General features: G+C 42.1%; 1 protein-coding gene across 1 annotated transcript in view; it reads right to left on the bottom strand.

Annotated features, from left to right (window-relative positions):
• Nucleotides 1–1,016: 1,016 nt before the first annotated feature.
• The window catches only part of SCGN (secretagogin, EF-hand calcium binding protein), a 37,506-nt gene continuing 15,024 nt past the window's right edge, over nucleotides 1,017–23,498 (bottom strand). Inside the window, exons 7-11 of the mRNA XM_004323137.4 lie at nucleotides 13,944–13,999; nucleotides 8,408–8,453; nucleotides 8,106–8,165; nucleotides 6,305–6,373; nucleotides 1,017–1,145 (exon numbers count right to left, since the gene is read on the bottom strand). Coding sequence (XP_004323185.3) covers nucleotides 1,017–1,145; nucleotides 6,305–6,373; nucleotides 8,106–8,165; nucleotides 8,408–8,453; nucleotides 13,944–13,999 — 360 coding nt within the window. The remainder of the gene's footprint in view (nucleotides 1,146–6,304; nucleotides 6,374–8,105; nucleotides 8,166–8,407; nucleotides 8,454–13,943; nucleotides 14,000–23,498) is intronic.

Below are 23,498 nucleotides of genomic sequence, written 5' to 3'. Positions count from 1 at the left end.
TAGGGGTGTTCTGGAAAATAAAGTGTCAGGACAGCAGAGGAATCAATCTGTCTGCCCCTGCCCCAGGGGGACTGAGTCAGAGTTCCAGGAGTGAAGGGAGGGGGTCTGGTCCATGGGGGAGCCAGCAACCTGCAGAGGGGCCCACAATAGTCACAGGCATAGGAGGAGGCTTCAGGGGTCCCAGATTTGCCAGAGGAAACTGTTGGAAGGGGAATGGTTGGAGGGGGTGACGGATGCTTGGGTTACCTGGGAAAGATTTTCTCCATATTTCTTCTGTATTCCTGCCTGCTTGGCCACGTGAGTTCGCAAAGCACCTAAGAGCAAAACCCAGCCCAGGATGAATGTTCTGGTCTCCTCCACGCAGTGAGATGAAAATGACAATTGGCAACTCCTACTTTGACTCCAACTCATCCGGGCACCTGAGAACTACAGGGTTGGTGATGTGGACTCCATCCAGGATCTTGTCCTTCTCTCTCCTTCTTCTCTTTCCCCCACCCCAGTTAGAGAAGTAGTTCATCCATCCAGCCATCAGGTAGAACCCTCCAAAGGTCACAGCACAAAAGCAGTTCGCAGTGCATCTTTGTTTCCAGCTGCAGCTTTATTTCCACTTCAAAATCTATTTGTAAAAGTCACGGGACTGCCACGAATGCCACATACCATTCAGCAGAAAGCCGAAAAGAAGAGCACAGGTAGATGGACTCAGCTGCCCCACCTCCCCAGTGACTGGGGGAGGACAAGCCAAGCAGATCCTGGAGGTCAGCTGAGTCTTTAGCAGAACAGGAAAGCCCAGGGTCAAGGGGAAAATAACACAGACCCTGCGTGGGGGGCTTCCAGTAAAGGCAGGAAAACACCAGGACATTAAAAAGAAGGCCCTCAGGTCCCTCCCCTTGCCCAAGAACACCACACCATTTGTTAGAAAGTGTGCCTACTGTGTCCCCAGTAGCAAAGCACAGATACAGTTTTACCAGCAGGAGCTCAGAAACACGCTAAGAGCCGAAGGCAAAGCGGTCTGGGGATTAGGGGTTGATTTTCAGCCCAAGACACAAAGCCAGCTCAGACTTCTGAATTTTTCCATCCTTATTCACATCGCAGTGACGCAAAAGAATCTCCCGGAACTTATCAAGGTCCACCCCGCTGATGCTGGGCTGAGGACAATAAAAATAACATGTCAGTAGGCAAGCCAATGGCAGTCCCACCCTTTCATGCCACCCTGCCTCCCCTCCGTGTTTGCTAAGCTTAGGGGACACCCTGCCTTCTGAGGGCCCCTCCCTGGAGACAGGCCACGAGGGGGTGATTCTGTCTCCTCATCCCACCAGATGTTGCCAAGGATGAGTTTTCTGCCAACAAGTTCATTTCTCAGCATGTCCCTTCAGGCAAGAGAATGTCTATTCCCACATCACTTCTCTGCAGTTCTAACAGAAAGCCGGCCTTTTTCTCAACCATAATAAAGATATTTTGCCTTAGAGCAGAGGATCGTCACCAAAATTCTGTCTCACGACGCTGCTGAGAGAAGGCACATTTATTATCTCCCCGTGGGAGGTTTCTGTGCCTCTAGTTTTTAAAAGGGTTACAATGCATGAAAATCTAACTAAAGAATTACGTTGTTGAGCTAGATAGGCCCCATCACATTTATTCCAAGGGACTGTTTCAGGGGCTAAGAAGGAATTGTGAATCAGGTCAGCTAGGAAAATATTCTAAACTCAAAGGCCTGCAAAAGTGAGCGATGCCGGAGCTAAGTGATTCTCCCTCGGTTATTTTATTTAATCCTCGCGGTAACTTTGCAAAGTAAATGGTTATGCCTCGTTTACAGATTAGGACGCGGAGGCTCAGAAAGAGCTGAGACATCTTGCGAAGCTAGAAACTGGCAACAGCCTTTTTGATCCCAAGTCTTTTGTCTCCAGCTAAGTGTTCATTTCACCAGTTCTCTCTGCTCTCATGGCGAAATCGCTGACCTAAGGAAGCTGTATGAATGGTGACGAATCTAAATTTAAAAGTCAGTGTCTGGAGAGAAAGGAAAAAATCATATTTCCAAACCCCTTGATTGTGGACTAGTTATGAGTGAGCAGCAGAGGCTCACTCTGCAGGATTTGATTTCAGGAACCCTTGGAAGCAGCCCTTATCACCCAACCCCACCCCAAGGTTTCCTCACTTCCGAAGAAAGCTCTAGAAAACCTGCAGTAGGAAACAAAACCTTTCATTCTGCAACTAGACAGCCATATTAAGACAAGCTAATTTGCAGTGTCCCACAGGGTAAATGACTGACACGAAATCTACCCCTGATAGCAGGTGTTAACAGAGCGAAGGAGGGGAGAGAACAGCAGGAACGGGGAGCCATACGGCAGAGCAAGAAGAAAAAACGCCGAAGCGGGGCAGGATTCTGGGAGATATCAGGAGGTGAAAGAGCCTGGGGCCAGAAGCTAAACTTGGCGAACTTCACTCCTCTGCCGAGAATCCCTGAGTGATTGGACTAAGAGGCTAACGCGTAACACATTGTCAATAGGTTCTCTTGTCGGGGCTCTAGAGGATAGCTCCCTGGGTGTCAGTGCCAGGCAGGTATCGATGTGGCCTGAGGAGAAGGGGCCTAGAGGTCCTGAACACAGCAAGCTACACTCTGTGGCTCTGTATCACAGGCTCATTTGTTGTACGGTTACAAGTGGAGATATTTGGTTTTCAGTATCCTCAAACCACTTTTGCTAAACCCTTTCTGCAGCAAGTGACACCCTGCCCCAGGATCCTTCTAGTAAATTCCCACACTTAGAAAAGACTTGGGTGGTAGTCATGTACATACTAGCATATATCAATTTGCCAAGGCATTTATGCAATACCAAACTATTCTAAGCTCTTTTTTTAATTTTTTCTAATTTGTTTCCTTTAAGTGAGTAGAAATATCTTAGGTTGTGTGCAGGCATGTGTTGGGGAGGCAGTTGTGGGTATGAATGTGGGTGTGTGTGTAAAGGAAGTTTCTCTGGATCTTTTGAGTTGTGGGTTTTGGGTTTTGTGGGGGGGTTTATTAATTAATTTATTTATTTTTGGCTGCATTGGGTGTTTTTTGCTGCACGCGGGCTTTTCTCTAGTTGCGGCGAGCGGGGGCTACTCCTCGTTGCGGTGGGTGTGCTTCTCATTGTGGTGGCTTCTCTTGTTGCGGAGCACGGGCTCTAGGCATGTGGGCTTCAGTAGTTGTGGCACGAGGGCTCAGTAGTTGTGGCTCGCAGGCTCTAGGGCGCAGGCTCAGTGTTTGTGATGCATGGGCTTAGTTGCTCCGCAGCATGTGAGATCTTTCCGGACCAGGACTCGAACCCATGACCCCTGCATTGGCAGGCTAATTCCCAACCACTGCACCACCAGGGAAGTCCTTGAGTTATGTTTTTAATGTTTGACAAATCACCAGGAGTCAGGAGGACTGAATGCCACTGCTAAAAAAAAATGCTTGGATCACAGAAGACAAATCATTTGAAACCACTGAGGGCTTCCATTTTAATAGCAAGTTGCCAATATAAATGTATGCAGGTTCCTGATCTAAGGCCTCTATGAGCCCCCTCTTGCCAACCATCTTCTTGTCAACAACAGAGAAAATCAGATGGTGTACCTAGCAGGAAAAGAATAAACTTTTGGAGGCCTGGGGGCAGGACCTCATCATCTCCAGGCAGACACCCTGGTCATCTCTGGCATCCCTTTTATTTGGCTTCCAACATTTTTGTTCACGTTGCTACTTCTTGGTGGGTGCTTGGAATCTTCGATGTCTTGCCGTCCCACTTTCTAGTTTAGGTCGTAGATTCTTGTGTTGATTTTCTTGCTGTGCTAAGTGAGCTACAGGCTTTCAAAGACTCTTGTGTAGAAATGATGGTGTCTGCTCCCTTAGGGACTTGCTATCTGATCACACTGTTGGAGGACAGCCTTGGGTAGCATTTTCCAGAGGTTAAAGAAAAGGGTGGGTGTTCTGGTAACCAAATAATTTTGTTAACACAGATTCAACATATGCATCATATATGACTGTACAAGAATTAAAAGGCTATAAAATAAGCTTACTTCAGGGTTATTATTGCAAACATCGGGGATCCTGACCAGGACTGTATGTTTAGAAACTGAACCAGCTCCCTGCTGACCCCATGGCATGCTCTGATAGTTGCTTTTAAAATAAATCCCAGATACTAGTTTAATTGTCCTGTGGCCCTTTCTTATAAGATGAAAATAAATAAGTCACAGGAGACGGCTCTACTTTATGAAGCTGAGAAATGTCAGATCCTCAGTGGTCTCAGTGTCAGGGTCTCAATGACCCAGTGGTCATACTTCACTACATCTTTCAAATTGTATGTGAATATATATTTAAGCAACCTGGAAGACTACAAAGATCCAATAAAGATAGGCACCCTCAATCATCTGGCTTCAGGGGAGAACATTAGTAACTAATTACTGTGTACATACTTTTTAGCTCAACAGATCAGCCTCCTATAAACTGCTTTTGTATTCCTGACCACAGTCTGACCCAATCCTTAGAAACCAGCTGTCTCAAATTGTCTGGTACCGACACGGAGAAGTGCTTTTTTGTTGCCCCAGTAGCCCCACAGAAATAGAGGGACAAGGACAAAAGTGGTGGGGATCCTCTGATTTCCCATAGAGGTGATATAAGTCCATCAAAGAGTGAGGCGGATTTCTGCCTCCAGCTCAGGTTTTTAGATGGTCACGAATTTTTCCCTTTAATTTTCTCTAGAAAAATGTCTTCTCTGCTCCGTTGCTGGTTTAGGTTTTACTTCCATCATCTCCCATTAACCTTTGGAAGCCATTGCCAAACCCAGAGACAGTTGAAAGATAATTGAAAGGATCTGAAGCCTCTGGGCTCTACACTCAGGCAATCAGGGGCCCTGGTTCCACAGCAGAGAGGAGGCCACACAGCTCTGGAAAACAGGTTCCCCATCCCATTTATTCTATCAAAAGCAAATTAAAACTTCAGTTAGGCAAGGCCTTCTGCTGTGCACCTTTAATGTCCCATAGATAATTGCTCACTTTCTATTGTAGAAGTCATTCTGGCATTAAATAGGTAATGAGGGAAATGGGATTTTAATTTAGCAAGCAGTGTGAAAGGCAGTATCACCCCAACACCCAGCAACTATTGTGACTGTGCCAATGTTGGTGAAATCTCCAACAGGAGCACCACGTGAAGGGGACAAAGCAGTGGCAAGGGGCCAGTTGGGATGGGACTAATGAGAGTTAGGCATCCTGATAAGAGACATCTCATCTCATCCATGCCTGCTTAACTACACTATGTAGACTTCCTGGAGATTTACGCAAAAATCGGTATCTGGGCATTTTTCCACGGCAAAACTCCATAGTTTGTTTTTTTTTTAAACATCTTTATTGGGGTATAATTGCTTTACAATGGTGTGTTAGTTTCTGCTTTATAACAAAGTGAATCAGTTATACATATACGTATGTTCCCATATCTCTTCCCTCTTGCGTCTCCCTCCCTCCCCAAAACTCCATAGTTTTAATCAGATTTTTCAAAAAGGTCTGAGACTCCAAAAACCGTTACTAATTGTTGCTACTCAAATTTATTGCCATCTGGGCCAATCAGGAAATGACGATTATGTCCTATACAAACCTCAAAAGAAATCCCTAAGGATATGAGACTATGAAATTCAGTGTCTATACAGTCTCATAGAAAAACACCCACACAGGAGTTGGAAGGTATCTGTTTAACTGGATCGTGCAGCCAGTCAGTACAATTCATCAGGATCTCAAAGGAGGTTGCTTTTTTAAACATTGTTTACCCTACGTGAAACAGCTCTGTGATGTAGATATGATCTAAATGTCATCAGTCCCAATCACTGCCTTGCTAGGCAAAACAGCCATCTTAGGCTAGGTGTTAGAGCAGCCCCTTGGTGTTAAAAAAAAAAAAAAGAGAGAGAGAGAGAGAATCCCAAGTATGGGATTTATTACATGAAATTAAAAGTTTTAGTTATTCTAATAACCAAGTCCACAGGAGAAGGACTTTCTGTAATGAAAAAATAAAGCAGTAAGATATATAGTGGCACTGTGCTCCTTTGGTAAAATAGATGACATTCAAATGATGGTAACAAGAAGCTTCTGTGGGGGCTTCACTTAATTGAAACTACAAATGATCTTAAGAGAGAAGAGAGATTTTTTGGGCTTCAAAGTTTGAAAGCTCAAAGTTTGTTAAACAGACTACATCCCTAGATTTTCCCCAGCATTAATCTTTGGCCCTAATGATTCCCCAAAATAAACAGTGGAGTCAAAACGGCAACCCCAGTCCATGATGGGGCTGATCTACACAGCCTCGTGAAGTTACCTGGACAAGCTCCATCATGTCTTTGACAAACCCATCCACTTCCGGGCCTTCTAGGGCTCCAGTTTTACTCTGAAAAATAAAAGATCCAATCAACCAAATATCGTTTTCTTAAGTCAGAAAGCTTAAAGAATAAATTATACAAATAGACCAAATCTTTTGTGACTGCAAACAAGTTTGGAAATGGCATGTTCCAACTTATGGTCTCTGTGCAGGATGTGAACGCGCCACATAAATCAGAAGCACGCCCTGTAAATAACTCCCTCCATTTAACCAAATGGGAAGCAGTAGTTTTGAGTTCCTTGGCTCTTACAAATAGCATTACTATGACACGTACCGACTTTATTCGCTTCCCAAATACTAGGACTCAGTTCAGACTAGTGCTAATTGAACATCCGCTGATCCTTTGAAGGCTAGATTGACATTTTAAAATTTTGCTTTATGATTTAGCAGTGATTTACTGAGTATCAAAACACATTTTAAATTCAAGAGAGACTAGATTGAGTGAGCATATTAGAATTACTATATGGTTCATGCATAAAATCTTTTATTTTTTCTACCCATTTTATAAGAATGCCTATAAAATACAATACATATTAACATATTTCAGTTTCTTCTCTAAAGTTCCAGTTAATGATAAGTCATCCATTCTCCTCAAGTTTTTCTAATCCTGAACCTTTAACATATTATAAATACTCATTCCCTTCGTGTATTTACCAGACACTAATACAGTACTTGCCATATGCCAGGAACTCCTCGAAAAGCTTATGAACATGAATTCATTTAATTCTCATATAACAAGCCCATGAGGTAGGTATTATCATTATCCCCATCACCCTAATTTTATAGATAAGGAAAATGAGGCACAGGGAGGTTAAGAAATTTGCCCAAGGTCACACAGCTCATGAGCCGTGATTCAAACCCAGGTAATTGGTCACAGAGTCCTATATACTTAAACAGTTTGCTAGACTGCCTCTTCCAGGTGATTTTCTTTTCTGCTCAGCATATGACACACAGATATCCAGTCTGATTAGTTTCAGGATCTCTTATGACCTTTCTCAACTTTCTTTTTGTTTTCCTTGCTCCGTGCATTATCCCACCTTGTCCTGAAGAAATTCAACCTCTTTGCCATACTTCCTTCTTTAGAATTATTATTTTCTCCCCTCTAAAGAAGGACCAAATAGTCTTATAAGAGAAATAGATTTTGTGCCAAATGTGTCTGACTTTCCCCCTATTTCTTTAGGTTGGTTGTGGTTTTTTTTATTTGACTGTTTGCTTTTGTGTTTGAGCATACTATGATAGATAGAGACCAAGAAGGAGAAACTTTCTTTTAGCTTGGTTACAAGGAGCAAAAAAATAATAATAGGGCTTCCCTGGTGGCACAGTGGTTGAGAGTCTGCCTGCCGATGCAGGAGACACGGGTTCGTGCCCCGGTCCTGGAAGATCCCACATGCCGCCGAGTGGCTGGGCCCGTGAGCCATGGCCGCTGAACCTGCGCGTCCGGAGCCTGTGCTCCGCAACGGGAGAGGCCACGACAGGGAGAGGCCCGCGTACCGCAAAAATAATAATAATAATAATGTTATTTTATTCTCTTCTCCACCATAAGTACTACTCCTATGTTTGTTTTTACTTAGTTCTCAGAAGTTTCATAGAGAAGCTGGGTACCTTGACATAGCAACACACATGTGCGATTGCTGTTCGTTATATAAGTTTAGGGTCTGTAAGTAGGATGACCCCACATAAGGGCTAAAAAAGCTTCCTACCTAAAGATGGCCAGCACAATATATTGAAAAGGCACACTTACGACATCATAGTGAGCAAAGATTTTCTCAAAGTCCCTCTTTCTTTCTTCAGTGGAACAAGCCTGTATATGGAGAAAGCATCATGTCAATCAGCAGTGTGAAACTTGTACAATTCTTCCACGGTCTTAGACAACTTTTATAAACTTTGAGTCAACAGTTCCTCATCCCTTAATTCTGACACTGAGCCTTATCAGTCTCTAGATAAAGTAAAGGCAATACAATTAGATACCTTTCTTCCCTCCCTCTCAAATCTGCAGAGCAACATGAATGATACAAATGCACCTAGAGAAATGCCACCACTTACATCCATTTTAAATTGGAGAAGGAAGTTTTCCTGAAGAGCCAGAATCCTAAATGGGGGGAAAAAAATTCAAAAAACGTTATCCACATGATGATCTATCACCTCTCATTTACAAGTAGATTTATAACTCTGGTGTGAGGAAAAGGGCAGGCAACTTCCAGGTTATTCTGCAGAATAGGGTAGGTGCTTAAAAAATAGGAATTTGTACACTATAAAAACAAATAAAGACGGGAAGGACTTTCACAAGGATTAGTAGTCACCATAGAGAGACATCTAAAAATTCCAGCAAGGTTGCAGGTACACGATCAATATGCAAAATTCAGTTGCATTTCGATATACTAGTAATGGCCAATCCAAAAAAGAAATTAGGAAAACCATTCCAGGGCTTCCCTGGTGGCGCAGTGGTTGAGAGTCCGCCTGCCGATTCAGGGGACGCGGGTCCGTGCCCCGGTCTGGGAAGATCCCACATGCCGCAGAGCGGCTGGGACCGTGAGCCATGGCCGCTGAGCCTGCGCGTCCGGAGCCTGTGCTCCGCAACGGGAGAGGCCACAACAGTGAGGGACCCGCGTACTGGAAAAAAAAAAAAAAAAAAAAAGAATACCATTCCATTTACAGCAGTATCAAAAAGAATAAAATACTTAGGAATAAATATGGCAAAAGAGACCTAAGACTTATAGACTGAAAACTATAAAACGATGTTGAAGAAAAACAAAGAAGAATTAAATAATAGTATTAAGGACATCCAGTGATCATGAGTTAGAAGACTTAATATTTTTAAGATGGCAGTGCTCCTCAAATTTACCTACAGATCCAACACAATTCCTATAAAAATCCCAGTTGCCTGTTTTTGCAGAAATTGGTAATCTGATAATTGATGATCTGCAATTAATGTGGAAATGCAAGGGCTTCAGAATAGCCATAGCTATACTTTTTAAAAGGGTAAATTACATAGTATATAAATTATACTCAATAAAAAATGATGTATTTCTCTTTGCTGCATAACTACAATTATACTTCAGTGGAATAGAATCAGTTTCAAAAGACTGAAGCATTGGATTTGTGTCGACTTTATAATCATGGGTATATAGAGAGAAAGGCAGAAAAAAATATCATACAACAATTTGGAAAGTTTTACTCCTTTGGATGCCCAGGGTAGAGAGAATTAAGTTGAGCCAAATAGAGGGTAGAATACCCTGAGACCCTGCAAGGAATACTGTCCTCATCTCTTTGCTGGTACCAAGCCGTCTAAAGTATGTTGCCAGTCAGAGGACATATACTCTAGAGGTGATTGTCTAGGAGTAATCGGGCTACATTTCACTACTGGGGGCAGAGAAAGAAGATTCCCATGTGTAAATGTTTTAAGACCTTTTTGTCATTGAATTAGTTTCTTATTGCTGCTATAACAAATTACCACAAACTTAGTGGCTTAAAACAACACAAATTAATATCTTATAGTACTGGAACTCAGAAGTCTGAAATGGATTTCACTGGTGTTTCAGGGTGTTGACAGGGCTGTATTCCTTATGGAGGCTCTAGGGGGGAATCTGTTTTCCTGCCCTTTTCAGCTTCTAGAAGCTGCCTGCATTCTTTGGCTTGTGGCCCCTTCCTTTGCTTCAAAGCCAGCAATATAACATCTTCAAATTTCTCTGTGATTCTGATCTTCTGCCTCCTCCTTCCATGTTTAAGGGACCCTTGTCATCACACTGCACCTACCCAGGTACTCCAGAATGATCTCTTTATTTTAAGGTTTTTAATTAGCAACCTTAATTCTATCTGCAACCTTAGTTACCTTTGCCATATAACATAAAATATTCACTGGTCCTGGGAATTAGGACATGAACATCTTTGTTCTACTTACCCCAATTGTCATTTTCAAATTCCATAGCAAATTGGTTTTAAAATAATGTAGTAACTGTCTTATTGCTTTGCATCTCTGCTCAATGCCACTTAACCCTTTCTTCAGTCCAGAACTATTCACTGAATCCTCCCATGTACATAACACTCCACTGCGTGAGAAGCTATTCAGGAGATTAAGGCATAGTCCCTACCAGCTAGGCAGGACTATAGTAGAGGGTGTTTGTAAATCTGCAGGGGAGCTTTTTGTTTATCACAGGGATAGAATGGCCATGACTCGTGCTCTGCTTCACTGTCCAGTGTACAATTGCCATCCAGCCTGACCCTGAGGAACCTGGTATTATAGTTGCTCCCTCTAAGGGTTCTATCCATGTATTCTTTTTTTTTTAACATCTTTATTAGAGTATAATTGCTTTACAATGGTGTGTCAGTTTCTGCTTTATAACAAAGTGAATCAGTTATACATATACATATGTCCCCATATCTCTTCCCTCTTGCATCTCCCTCCCTCCCACCCTCCCTATCCCACCCCTCTAGGTGGTCACAAAGCACCGAGCTGATCTCCCTGTGCTATGCGGCTGCTTCCCACTAGCTATCTATTTTACATTTGGTAGTGTATATATGTCCATGCCACTCTCTCACTTCATCCCAGCTTACCCTTCCCCCTTCCCGTGTCCTCAAGTCCATTCTCTACGTCTGCGTTTTTATTCCTGTCCTGCCCCTATGTTCTTCAGAACCTTTTTTTTTTTTTTTTTTAGATTCCATATATATGTGTTAGCATATGGTATTTACTTTTCTCTTTCTGACTTACTTCACTCTGTATGACGCTCTCTAGGTCCATCCACCTCACTACAAATAACTCAGTTTCGTTCCTTTTTGTGGCTGAGTAATATTCCATTGTATATATGTGCCACATCTTCTTTATCCATTCATCTGTTGATGGACACGTAGGTTGCTTCCATGTCCTGGCTATTGTAAATAGAGCTGCAGTGAACAGTTTGGTACATGACTCTTTTTGAATTGTGGTTTTCTCAGGGTATATGCCCAGTAGCGGGATTGCTGGGTCATATGGTAGTTCTATTTTTAGTTTTTTAAGGACTCCATACTGTTCTCCATAGTGGCTGTATCAATTTACATTCCCACCAACAGTGCAAGAGGGTTCCCTTCTCTCCACACCCTCTCCAGCATTTATTGTTTGTAGATGTTTTGATGATGGCCATTCTGACCGGTGTGAGGTGGTACCTCATTGTAGTTTTGATTTGCATTTCTCTAATGATTAATGATGTTGAGCATTCTTTCATTAGTTTGTTGGCAATCTATATCTTCTTTGGAGAAATGTCTATTCAGGTCTTCTACCCATTTTTGGATTGGGTTGTTTGTTTTTTTGGTATCGAGCTGCATGAGTTGCTTGTATATTTTGGAGATTAATCCTTTGTCATTGCTTCATTTGCAAATATTTCTCCCATTCTAAGGGTTGTCTTTTCATCTTGTTTATGGTTTCCTTTGCTGTGCAAAAGCTTTTAAGTTTCATTAGGACCCATTTGTTTATTTTTGATTTCATTTCCATTTCTCTAGGAGGTGGGTCAAAAAGGATCTTGCTGTGATTTATGTCATAGAGTGTTCTGCCTATGTTTTCCTCTAAGAGTTTAATGGTGTCTGGCCTTACATTTAGGTCTTTAATCCATTTTGAGTTTATTTTTGTGTATGGTGTTAGGAAGTGTTCTAATTTCATCCTTTTATATGTAGCTGTCCAGTTTTCCCAGCACCACTTATTGAAGAGACTGTCTTCTGTCCCTTGTATCCTTGCCTCCTTTGTCATAGATTAGTTGACCATCGGTGCATGGGTTTATCTCTGGGCTTTCTATCCTGATCCATTGATCTATATTTCTGTTTTTGTGCCAGTACTATATTGTCTTGATTACTGTAGCTTTGTAGTATAGTCTGAAGTCAGGGAGTCTGATTCCTCCAGTTCCGTTTTTTTCCCTCAAGACCACTTTGGCTATTCAGAGTCTTTTGTGTCTCCATACAAATTTTAAGATTTTTTGTTTTATTCTGTAAAAAATGCCATTGGTAATTTGATAGGGATTGCATTGAATCTGTAGATTGCTTTGGGTAATATAGTCATTTTCACAATATTGATTCTTCCAATCCAAGAACATGGTATATTTCTCCATCTGTTTGTATCATCTTTAATTTCTTTCATTAGTCTCTTATAGTTTTCTGCATACAGGTCTTAGGTAGGTTTATTCCTAGGTATTTTACTCTTTTTGTTGCAGTGGTAAATGGGAATGTTTCCTTAATTTCTCTTTCAGATTTTTCATCATTAGTATATAGGAATGCAAGAGATTTCTGCGCATTAATTTTGTATCCTGCAACTTTACCAAATTCATTGATTAGGTCTAGTAGTTTTCTGGTGGCATCTTTAGGATTCTCTATGTATAGTATCCTGTCATCTGCAAACAGTGACAGCTTTACTTCTTATTTTCCAATTTGGATTCCTTTTGTTTCTTTTTCTTCTGTGATTGCTGTGGCTAAAACTTCCAAAACTATGTTGAATAACAGTGGTGAGAGTGGGCAACCTTGTCTTGTTCCTGATCTTAGTGGAAATGGTTTCATTTTTTCACCATTGAGGACGATGTTGGCTGTGGGTTTGTCATATATGGCCTTTATTATGTTGAGGAAAGTTCTCTGTATGCCTACTCTCTGGAGGGTTTTTATCATGGGTGTTGAATTTTGTTGAAAGCTTTCTCTGCATCTATTGAGATGATCATATGGTTTCTCTCCTTCAATTTGTTAACATGGTTTATCACATTGATTGATTTGCATATATTGAAGAATCCTTGCATTCCTGGAATAAACCCCACTTGATCCTGGTGTATGATCCTTTTAATGTGCTGTTGGATTCTGTTTGCTAGTATTTTGTTGAGGATTTTTGCAGGTATGTTCATCAGTGATATTGGTCTGTAGTTTTCTTTCTTTGTGACATCTTTGTCTGGTTTTGGTATCAGATTGATGGTGGCCTCGTAGAATGAGTTTGGGAGTGTTCCTCCCTTATCCATGTATTCTTGATCCAATGATTTCAACTCTCTATCTGCTCAGAATCTCTTTTTACCTTTTTGTGGACAATCAGAGGTTGTTTTGTGTTCAGCTAGACTTGACAGAAACATGCTGACATCATCATGTGTCACCACAATACCAGCCTCACAGAGCACTTTTGCAGATACTGGACCTCTTCTGCTGTCATCCTCCCCTCTTCCACTTCTAACCTGCAGACACTTGGCGCCCCACGGAGGATACACCAACACTCAGAGACCACAAGGTGCAGCTGTGAGTCTGATTCTGTTGTTATCTGTCCTGAACTAACGATTCAGTATTCTCAGAACCATTGAATGGGATTCAGGACTTTTTTTTGTTGTGGGACACTTATGTAGGACCATGAATGTCTGGCCTTTGAGGGCAGGGCTGGCCCATTTATAAAATATTTTGAAAATGTTGTGCATTGTGCTTTTCTGGGGAGAAGTGCTTTTATGATCTTCACAAAGATATCTGTTACCCCTAAAGATTCACCTATTCTTTAAGACTTCAGGTGAGACTTGATCTCTGCCTTTCAAAAAGAAGTGTATGGTGTCAGCAAACCCCTAGGAACATGTTTCTGAATCTATGAAACCATTTTCACACTACTCACCTTGCCAAGTCATTAAGATCCAACCGGCCATCATTATTTTTGTCAAAGATCTTCATCTGGAATGCAGAAGGGGAAAGGAGTGTAAGAAATACTTGCAATGGGAATTTATTTTAAAAGTCATTAAAGTGCTTTTCTGTTTTGCTCTTCTGGTTATATATTTGTCTAAATTGGCTGAGGTTGACTCATATCATACAGTACTCTCTGTAGAGTATAGAAGAAATAGTTTTCCATGAAGGCAAAAGTAGCTGAGGAGGATATGATGTAGGAGAAAGGCTGCCTTGTGTAGGCCTCAGAGGATTGTAGGAAGGAAAAGAGAGAGAGAAGCAGAGATGGCAGAGTAAAGTAGATGTGTGACCTAGCTCTGCTGGAAGGGGATCTGGAGGGAGAGGAGAACTAGCTAAGGAAGGACAACTTTGAGCGGACAGAGTTGCTGGGGCTTAGCTTTCCTGGGACCCTCTGAGCACCCAAGGGTTTGGAGGCGGAGTCAAGGACCAGTGGACCTTCTATGGGGCTAGCTGCATATGAGGTGATGCTGGAACAGAGGATGGGGGTGGATCACTGAGTCAGCAAGCTGGAAGGAGGATATGGCAGAGAATGAGTGGTCTGCATCCAGCAAGAGTTAGAGGATGGCTTCAACCATGAATGTCAGCCAAGTAGCAGCAACTGTGTGTTCAACAGGCATCACCATGGAAACCAGAGCATTGTGCCTTGGGACCTCGACTCCTCCCCTTCACCATGAGGTCCTACAAGCTGCTTTTTTTCTCCTTACCCAGCTTGATGACATTTTTAGAGAAGGGTCTTGGTTGGATCCAGAGGACTGAGAAATCTAAGAGACTGAGCTTTTCCTTTGGCAGAGACTTAGCCTTATTCAAAGAGGCTGTTTGAATTTATTAGATCAGGCTAAATTTGTTTTTTTTTAACATCTTTATTGGAGTATAATTGCTTTACAGTGGTGTGTTAGTTTCTGCTTTATAACAAAGTAAATCAGCTATACATATATGTATATCCCCATATCTCCTCCCTCTTGCGTAGATCAGACAAAGTTTTAAACAAGATATAAGAGGTTCTTAGAAAGCTAGATTATCTTGAGTTTTAAGCAAATAGTAGCTCAGCTTGAAAGACATGGGCCCATCTTTATTGCTGTGCAAACTTACACAGCACGTGTAAGGGGGAAAAGCCCTTTGCTCAAAATTGGCTCAAGGAAGAACTGAACACTAATGTGTAAATTATGCTTCTGCCCATCAGAAAATTGGTTATGTGGTTCACGTAAGAATCAGAATCAGAAAAAAAAATCACTTGCTTAATTTTACTACCCCTGTGTGTGTACACATGGGGGTGATTAATACACATATTCCCATGTGTCTACTCTTCTAGTTGACTGGGACATCTTTGACTACAAGAAATACACATAACAAGGGAAGCTTGAGACATGCCTATTGCACCAGACCAGAAATCAGACCTCTTGTCACATTAGTAAAGTCATATGATCTCTTTGGGTGCAGCTTCTCCAGCTATAACTGTGCCCATGATTTTAACTCTCCTTATCAGAAGAACCCTATTTTCAAATGAAATTCTGCATGGTGCTTGAATGTGTAAAGCAAAGAAATGGAGCTGTACAAGTAGTGGGTGGAAGTGGGCTGGAGCTTTGTCCTCTAGGTTCCCTCTCAATCCTGAAGTGTTGCCTCTGAACCCAACAGTCCAATAACCACTGACCGAATTAGGGCCCAGAGTGCATCCAGCTCTGAAAATTAATGATTTCATGACTTTGTCAAAGCACTTGAAGGGGAGTAAGATTGATGCTGAGCACTTTTCCTGGTAAAGTCAGCAAACAGAGTCCTTCAGAGCAGGTTCCAGTGTGGCTAATGGGAGGACTGAGTTCTTGGGAAGACTGGGTTCTTAGGTATCCAGGGACCTCAGTGGCACCTGTCCTTGCACTTCACCCCTGAGTAATTGATGGTCAGCATCTCCTCAAAGGATGCTGTTTGACTACTGAACGGTGGTGTTCAGAACACCCAAATTACATGCACCACAGCACTGTTTCATATGCAAGTTCACTGCAACCGCCACGAGGGTATCTTCCACCAGAAGCCATCAGTAGAGTAGTAACTGGTTGCTAATCCAGGTATATGAATTTACCAGGATTTTCTTCCTCCCAAAACTTGATTATGAAAAAGAAAAAGCCTCAGAAAATGACCGGTTTCTAAGAGGGAGGGAAGAGTAGGCTCCTAATAGTTCATGATCTCAGTAACTGAGAAAGTTGTTTGTAAACAGGTCCGTACTAACTCACGGAAGTTACTAACGACCTTTGATGAATTTTGAATGTTTGGCAATTTGGGGTGGGGGGGGTGGGCATAATGGCTTCTTAATTTTTAAAACTCTAATAGTGACCATTTGTAGAGCAGCCAAAACTTTGTATGTTATTTCATTTAATCATCACCACATTCTCTGAAGGTAAGAAAGAGCTGCATGCCACACACACAAGAAACTGGAATGTAGAAAGATTGATTTGTCTAAGAAAGTAGCAAGCTTTGAATCCAAGCATATCTGTCACCAGAGCTCTAGAGCTCTTCCCATAAACCAGGCTCTTAGCTTTATAGAGTCTGGGTAGCTTATAGTTAATGTAGTTTGCTTCATGGTTGTTTATGAAATAAAACACCTGGTACTGTAGATTATGCCAGAGATGTGGTGTTTACCTTTTCTAATTGCCCTTCTTTCCCGGGGAAAGCAAAAAAAGATTCTATTTATGTGAGTTTCCCTCTGGCCTTAGTGGTCACGTGGTCGTGGCACAGGTCCCTCCTGGAGGGCTGTGGTGACTCACGGTGCTGGCGGTGGGGACAAGATTCCATTCTGAAGGGCTGATTGTTGAAAAGTTGTGAAGGGCCCTTAACCACTGTTCTCACTTCTGCCACTGCCTTTTCCAAGATTGAACATCCACACATTTTTGAGTACTAAGTACATGAAAGGTTCTATAAAGTCTCCTGGAAATGGAACACAATGACTTACTGACAAACTCCTTAAAATTCTGTAGACCTATGGCTCCCCTCAAGAGACCCCTCAGAGACTGTAGATCGACCCAGCATTCTCCTTAGATTGAATAATAGGTTTACCTTAATTTTTCGATTACTTAAAGATGGCATGGTGATTGTGAAATGCAAATTCATTTAAAACCATTACTGGGTTAATATCGGGTTGGCCAAAAAGTTCATTCAGGTTTTTCCATGACATCTTCCAGAAAAACCTGAACGAACTTTGTGGCCAACCCAAATAGTAACTTCTTACCAGAAACAGTAGATCCAAAGTATGACTGTTGTCATGTGTTGGGAGAGGCAGTTTGTGAATTTTTTAAACAATTGATAATTTGAGATGCGGTGCAAGGTCAAAATTATGCAGATAGTTCAGCAGAGTGAAGAGTACAAAGTATAAGTCCTTCCTGTCCCTGTTGTAAAGGTAACTACCGTTCACAGGACTGTGTATCCTTCCAGAAACTTTTTAAACATTTTAATATGTCCATCTTTATTTTTTTGGACAAATAGGACCCCATTCTATGTATTATTTTCCAACTTGCATTTTTTCATTAAGCAGTATTCTTAGAAATCACTCCTTATCGGTTATCTTTTTTTTTTTTTTTTTTTTACTTAAAAAGAGTTCCTCATTCTTAAAAAGTCTGGAAATTGTTGCCATACACAATCTCAAAAAGGATTTAGAGGGCCCCCCCCCATATTACTGAATCAACAATTGTATGTTGAATAAGTACCATGTGTCTGACAACACGTGAGGCACTGTGAGAGATTCTCAGAAATCATTAAGGTGGTACAGGCTTTTAGGAGCTTACAGTGTAATTGGAGAGGCAAAAATGAATATCTGAAGTAAGATTCAACATTATCTCCATGACCACTGAGTCAAAGAAACAGAACAATGTGTTAGAATATTGACAAACACTGAGAGAGGAGATGGGACTTCAGATAAATCTTGAAGGAGGGGCAACTTGAAAGGTATGGTTCACATCCACTGGGGAGAGGAAGATCACCAATGGAACAGGACTGTGGGGGAAGGTCAGAATGTCAGTTTTGGACATGCTAAGTTTGAGAGGCTCATTGGGCATCCAAGTGGAGATACACATCCAAATATATGCAGACAGCTCAGAGAAGTGCTCTGAGTCAGAGATATAAATTGGAGGCAGTCACCTTTAGTTAGTATTTAAAACCATCAGACTGGTTGAGATCAACGGTAGAGTGAGGGTGGACGTGGAATAGAAGAGATTTCAAGACAGCCTGGTGGCGGAGGGGGGGATAAATTGGGAGATTGGGACTGACATATACACACTACTATATAAAAAAGAGATAACTAATAAGAACCTACTATATAGCACAGGGAACCCTACTCAATACTCTATAATGGCCTATATGGGAAAAGAATCTCAAAAAAGAGTGGATATATGTATATGTACAACTGATGCACTTTGCTGTACACCTGAAACTAACACAGCATTGTAAATCAACTAGACTCCAATAAAAGTTAAATTAGAAAAGCAAAAAAGCACAGACATGTCTCAGATTGGCCTGGATCAGAGACCTAGGGGGAAGGAAGCAGGTGCTTTAATCCAGGCATGAAGGGATGAGAGCTGGGACCAGGGTAGAGGCTGGGGGTATTCTCTTTGCCTGCCACATTCTCAGATTTTATTTTATTGTTTTACAGTAGTTCAAGTTCCATGCTCTAATTAGGGACATGCGCTTAATATCTCCCACATGTATTAGCTTACATTTTCCAAAGCTCAGTATTACCAAATAATATTCTATTCAGACAGCTAATCTTTCCCCCTGCCAGGTGTTGGCAGCCTCTCTTAATTAGATGTCATAATTGGATTTTGTTAATAGTTTCCTTCCTTGTACAGAACGTTAATTACGAGTTTACATGAGACAAGGTCTGCAGACCTCAGCTTTTCTCTTCTGATTGGATGTTCTGCCTTGACTTGTTGATTGTTATGTTTCAGACAGCTTTCAAGTGTGCCAATCCTTATTTGGGTCAATTTGAATTCATTAGTAGGTTACATCTCTTAAGTGAAGCATTTGATGCTAAACCTCAGAACCAAATCTTTAATGCAGTGCTGCTGTGACTGTGTCCATTGCTCATCAAAAAGCCATTAAAGCAGCCTTAAAGTGATTTCACACTTGGTGTATCACTTAGAGCTCGGATCCTAGAAGGTTTTTCTCAGAATGTTGAGTTTCTAAAAGTCACTATACCCAGAAGTCTCTAAGGAAATGTAAAGAGTCTTTAAAAAAACAAACAAACTGTAGTCCAGTTCCCATATCTGTTCATTGGAAAAGTATAAGTCGCCTTTACAATTTAAGAAAGAAAAATGAAATAGGTGGGCCAAAATCTCATTAAACTCATCTAGTCTTGAGGGCAAACTCAGATCCTTGGGTGGAAACTCTTTCACTAGATTCCTCAACACTTACCTATCACCCCAGCACATAAAGAACCAGTGAGGGGCTACCTGGAGTTTAATTGATCATGGGCCTTCATGGGACAATTTAGAGCAAAAATGAATACTTAACTGCAGCACACATGAGCAGAAGACCCCCAGGGTTTTAGCAATGAAACAGACACATATAACAGGAGAAACAGGACAGTCTTGGTCAACTGTCATTTCTCAACCTCTAGATACTCAAAAGTTGGCTAAGACCACTCGGATTCCCCTCAGCTACTTCACAGGACTCTAAGCTTCTGGATCCAAGCTCAAAGCCATCAGAGGTGTACATTGCCATTTCTTTTTTCATTTCATAGGTTTTCTTCAGCTCAGGGCATTCCATTGTAAGAGCTGCCAGCCTGAGGTTTCTTAAATGTAAACCGTAGAGCTGTGGAGAGAAGCGCTCTGGGCAACTAGGGCTGCGGGGCTGATGCATGATGTGCAGAATTTCTTTTCAGCCCAGTACTGACTTTCTAAGCAGTCTACACTTCTCCTCCCTGCCTTCTCCTGCCCCTTATAATGGGATGTTTGACTGATGTGACCCCTGGGGCTTTATGCAGCCACAATTCACTCTTCTTCTCTTTCTCCCTTCCCCAGTTTAATCAGTGTTCCTCTTTTCTCCAGAACAATTTTGTGGAACCCTTTCTTGTTTCTTTCATTAATTTGCTTCCATTTTGGTGTTTAAGAAGTTGTCAATTCTTAGGAGTATTTAGGGACTTCATGAGGAGAAAAATCCATTTTTCTGGGTAATAAATTCTGTTGTGGCTGTCAGAGCTCCTGTATTATCTTATCTTTAAAAATACTGAGAGAGGGGCTTCCCTGGTGGCGCAGTGGTTGAGAGTCTGCCTGCCGATGCAGGGGACGTGGGTTGGTGCCCCGGTCTGGGAAGATCCCACATGCCGCGGAGCGGCTGGGCCCGTGAGCCATGGCCGCTGAGCCTGCGCGTCCGGAGCCTGTGCTCTGCGGCGGGAGAGGCCACAACAGTGAGAGGCCCGCGTACCGCAAAAAAAAAAAAAAAAAAAAATACTAATCTCCTAACATGGCTTTGTCCTCACCTTGCTCTTCACTTTATTCATAGGGATTTGTGTCTCTTCTTGATCTCATAGAGCTCAGCCCTCCCTCTTTTGAAAGTTTTCATTTTAATAATTTGACATTTAGACTTTCAGATGTGAATGTTATGGTTTGAATACAGTTTGAAGCTGGATTTGGGTCTGAATTTCCACTCCGTCCTTATCGTCTCTGACCTGTAATCCTCAGTTTTTTCATTTACAAAATAGGGGTTTAAAAATACTTATTTCATAAGGTTCATGTGAGAATCATAAGATGTTTGAAAAGTGCTTCACACAGGGCCCAGCACAGAAGGAACTCTCAATTATTAGGATTAAAATATTTAATACTAGAGCAAACACTGGCTACGTTTCAATGAAAATAAAGTACTGTGTGTACTCTGTTAAGAAGACATCTTTAAAAAAATTTAAGTTTAATTCTTTTCACCTACCTCTTTTTTTTTAATTGAAGTATAGTTGATTTACAATGTTTCAGGTATACAATAGTGATTCAGTTATACATATATGTGTGTGTGTGTATATATATTTTTCAGATTCTTTCCCATTATAGGTTATTACAAGATATTAAATATAGTTCCCTGTGCTATACAGTAGGTCCTTGTTGTTTATCTATTATATCTATATATCTATATAGTAGTGTGTATCTATTAATCCCAAATTCCTAATTTATCCCTCTCCTGGCCTTTCCCCTTTGTCCACCTACCTTTTCTTGTCCTGCCTTTGCTGAAGCTCTAGAATTGCTGCTTCATTGCAGTCCATCTTATTTTTTAAAAAATCCAGAAAACTTTTCAAGAATCTTTTAATTGGATCTCAAGGTGAAATTGCTGTATTTAAGGGCTGAAAGGAAAATTGAACTCAATTCCTACTTATGGGTCGATACTGTAGGGCAGTGATGCACACAGTGGGGATGAAAGGGAGGGACCAGAGGGGATGTTTGCTCCCTTTCCCGTTCTTACCAAATTTCCTCCCAGTTGGAAGACTCCATAAGGTCAGAGACCGTATCTTCCTTGGTAGGTTCTCCCTAAATATTTGTTGAAGGAATGAACTCATATCTTTGTATGAACTAGCTTACCAGAGCGCATTCTAACCTGACAGAGCAGCATTAAGAGAGTGGGGTTTTGGTGAGGGAGGGGATATTCTCGGTCACTTTGAGACCCTACCTCTCAGCCCAGAAAAACCATCTCAGACCCAGCTTAAGAAAAGGAGCAGAGTAATGTGACTTGCAGATCCACAGGGGCATATACTAGGCTCGCCCTGCTCTGACTGTCCCTTCTTGATTTGCTCTGCTCTGTCTCCATGCCTCCAGCTCTAGCCCTCACTCCTGTCCCTCCTACCTCCCGTCGTCAGCTCAGGGCTCCCATCTCCCTGTCTGCCTCTGTCCCCTGGGCTCAGCACGGCTCCTACCCACTGCCTGGTTGGGATCCTTCTGGGTGACTCTTTGTGATGAAGGACCCCATTGAGAGACATAAGGAGGGAGCTCAGCACTTCCAGGCTCCCTTTCTGGTTCTGCCCTGGAGGGTCTGGTTTTAAACAAGGAAAGAGAAAAAGGAGAATTTCGGAACATGAAGCACTGCTTGAGGAAAGCTGGGTCTGGGCAAAATGCTGCTATGTGCAGTATGCAGTATGCGAGGCACCTCAAGAGGGATCGAGAGTCGTGATGGAGCTGGAGGGTCCCAAGGAACACAGACGAGGGAGGCAGGAGGGTCCCAAGGGCAAAGTTTAGTCATATTGTTAGGGTTTATTCCTAGCTGTTTATGAGGTAATAACTGAAAATTCAGTTCAGACGATTCGCATTAAGGAGCCCACTGTGTGCCAGGCTCCGTGGGAGGGCTGAGAACACAAAGATAAGATGCCACCTTGCCCTTGAGGAATCACAGCCTAGTGGAGTACAGGATCCATAGACAGTGGCAGTGTCATCCTTGACTCCCAGCTGCTTCATCAGGAAACCCTACTGATTCCGTCTTCAGACAGATCTAGTTCTCACCTCCTCTGCTACCCGACCCTGGTCCAAGCTGCCATCCTTTCTCACCTGGATGGAGCAATGGCCTCTTAACAGGTCTTCCTGATTCCCTCTTTGCCCATTTCGGGCTCTTCTCAACACAGCAGCTAGATCATGGCATCCTCTGCTTCAAATCCTCCAGTGGCTCTCCATCTCCCTCCAACTAAAACCCCAAGTTCTCACAGTGGCCCCAAAAGCCCAACCTGGTCTGGCCTACATCTCATCCTTGCTTACTCTGATCCAGCCACACTGGTCTCTTCCTGTTCCTGGAAATCCCCGGCACACCCCTGACCCAGGGACTCTGCTGGCTGCACCTTCGGTCCTTTCTCATGTTGCATCTTCTTGAAGGGCCTCCCCTGACCACCCTATTGAAAATTACACCTCCCCAAGCTCCCATCCTAGCTGCCCTGCTGGCACTGCCTGGTCTACTTTTCAATTTTTTCCATCACACTATTACCCTCTATCATGAAATGTAATTTATTATTTATTGTGTTTATTGTTAGTGTCAGTCTCTCCTTTGTCTGTTTCACTCACTGTTGAATCCTTGATGACTAGAAGAGTGCCTGAGGCATAGCAGATTTTAAGGAATATTTGTGGAATGAATTACATGGATGACTATGATGTTACGACAGTGAAATACACAAGATAATATAGGGACACAGACGAGAGGCACTTGGATCCACTATAGAAGAAGGTTATGGAAGATCTTCTAGGGCAAGATGACGTCTAACTAAATCTTGAAGGATGAGCAAGAACCAGGTGGAGAAAAGTAAGGAAAAAATAGCCAAGCTGTGTTAAAAAGTCAGAAAGCAGTGGCTTAGTATTCTAGTTGGAAGTGGAGGGAAGCCCCTCGGAGTCAAAGGTATTCAAAGAAATACTGGAAACATGCTGGAGATTCTAAATGCAAGCATTTCATTGTGTAGGGCCTGTTTTATACATTAATAAAATCAAGATAACAACAGCCAGTGCTAACATCGTTAAATCAATGTTGAAAAAAATGCCCAACTGGAAGAATAATCTCC

This window comes from Tursiops truncatus, chromosome 10 (genome assembly GCF_011762595.2).
Source record: "Tursiops truncatus isolate mTurTru1 chromosome 10, mTurTru1.mat.Y, whole genome shotgun sequence".
NCBI classification, from domain to species: domain Eukaryota; kingdom Metazoa; phylum Chordata; class Mammalia; order Artiodactyla; family Delphinidae; genus Tursiops; species Tursiops truncatus.
This window is presented reverse-complemented; position numbering and strand designations above follow the sequence as displayed.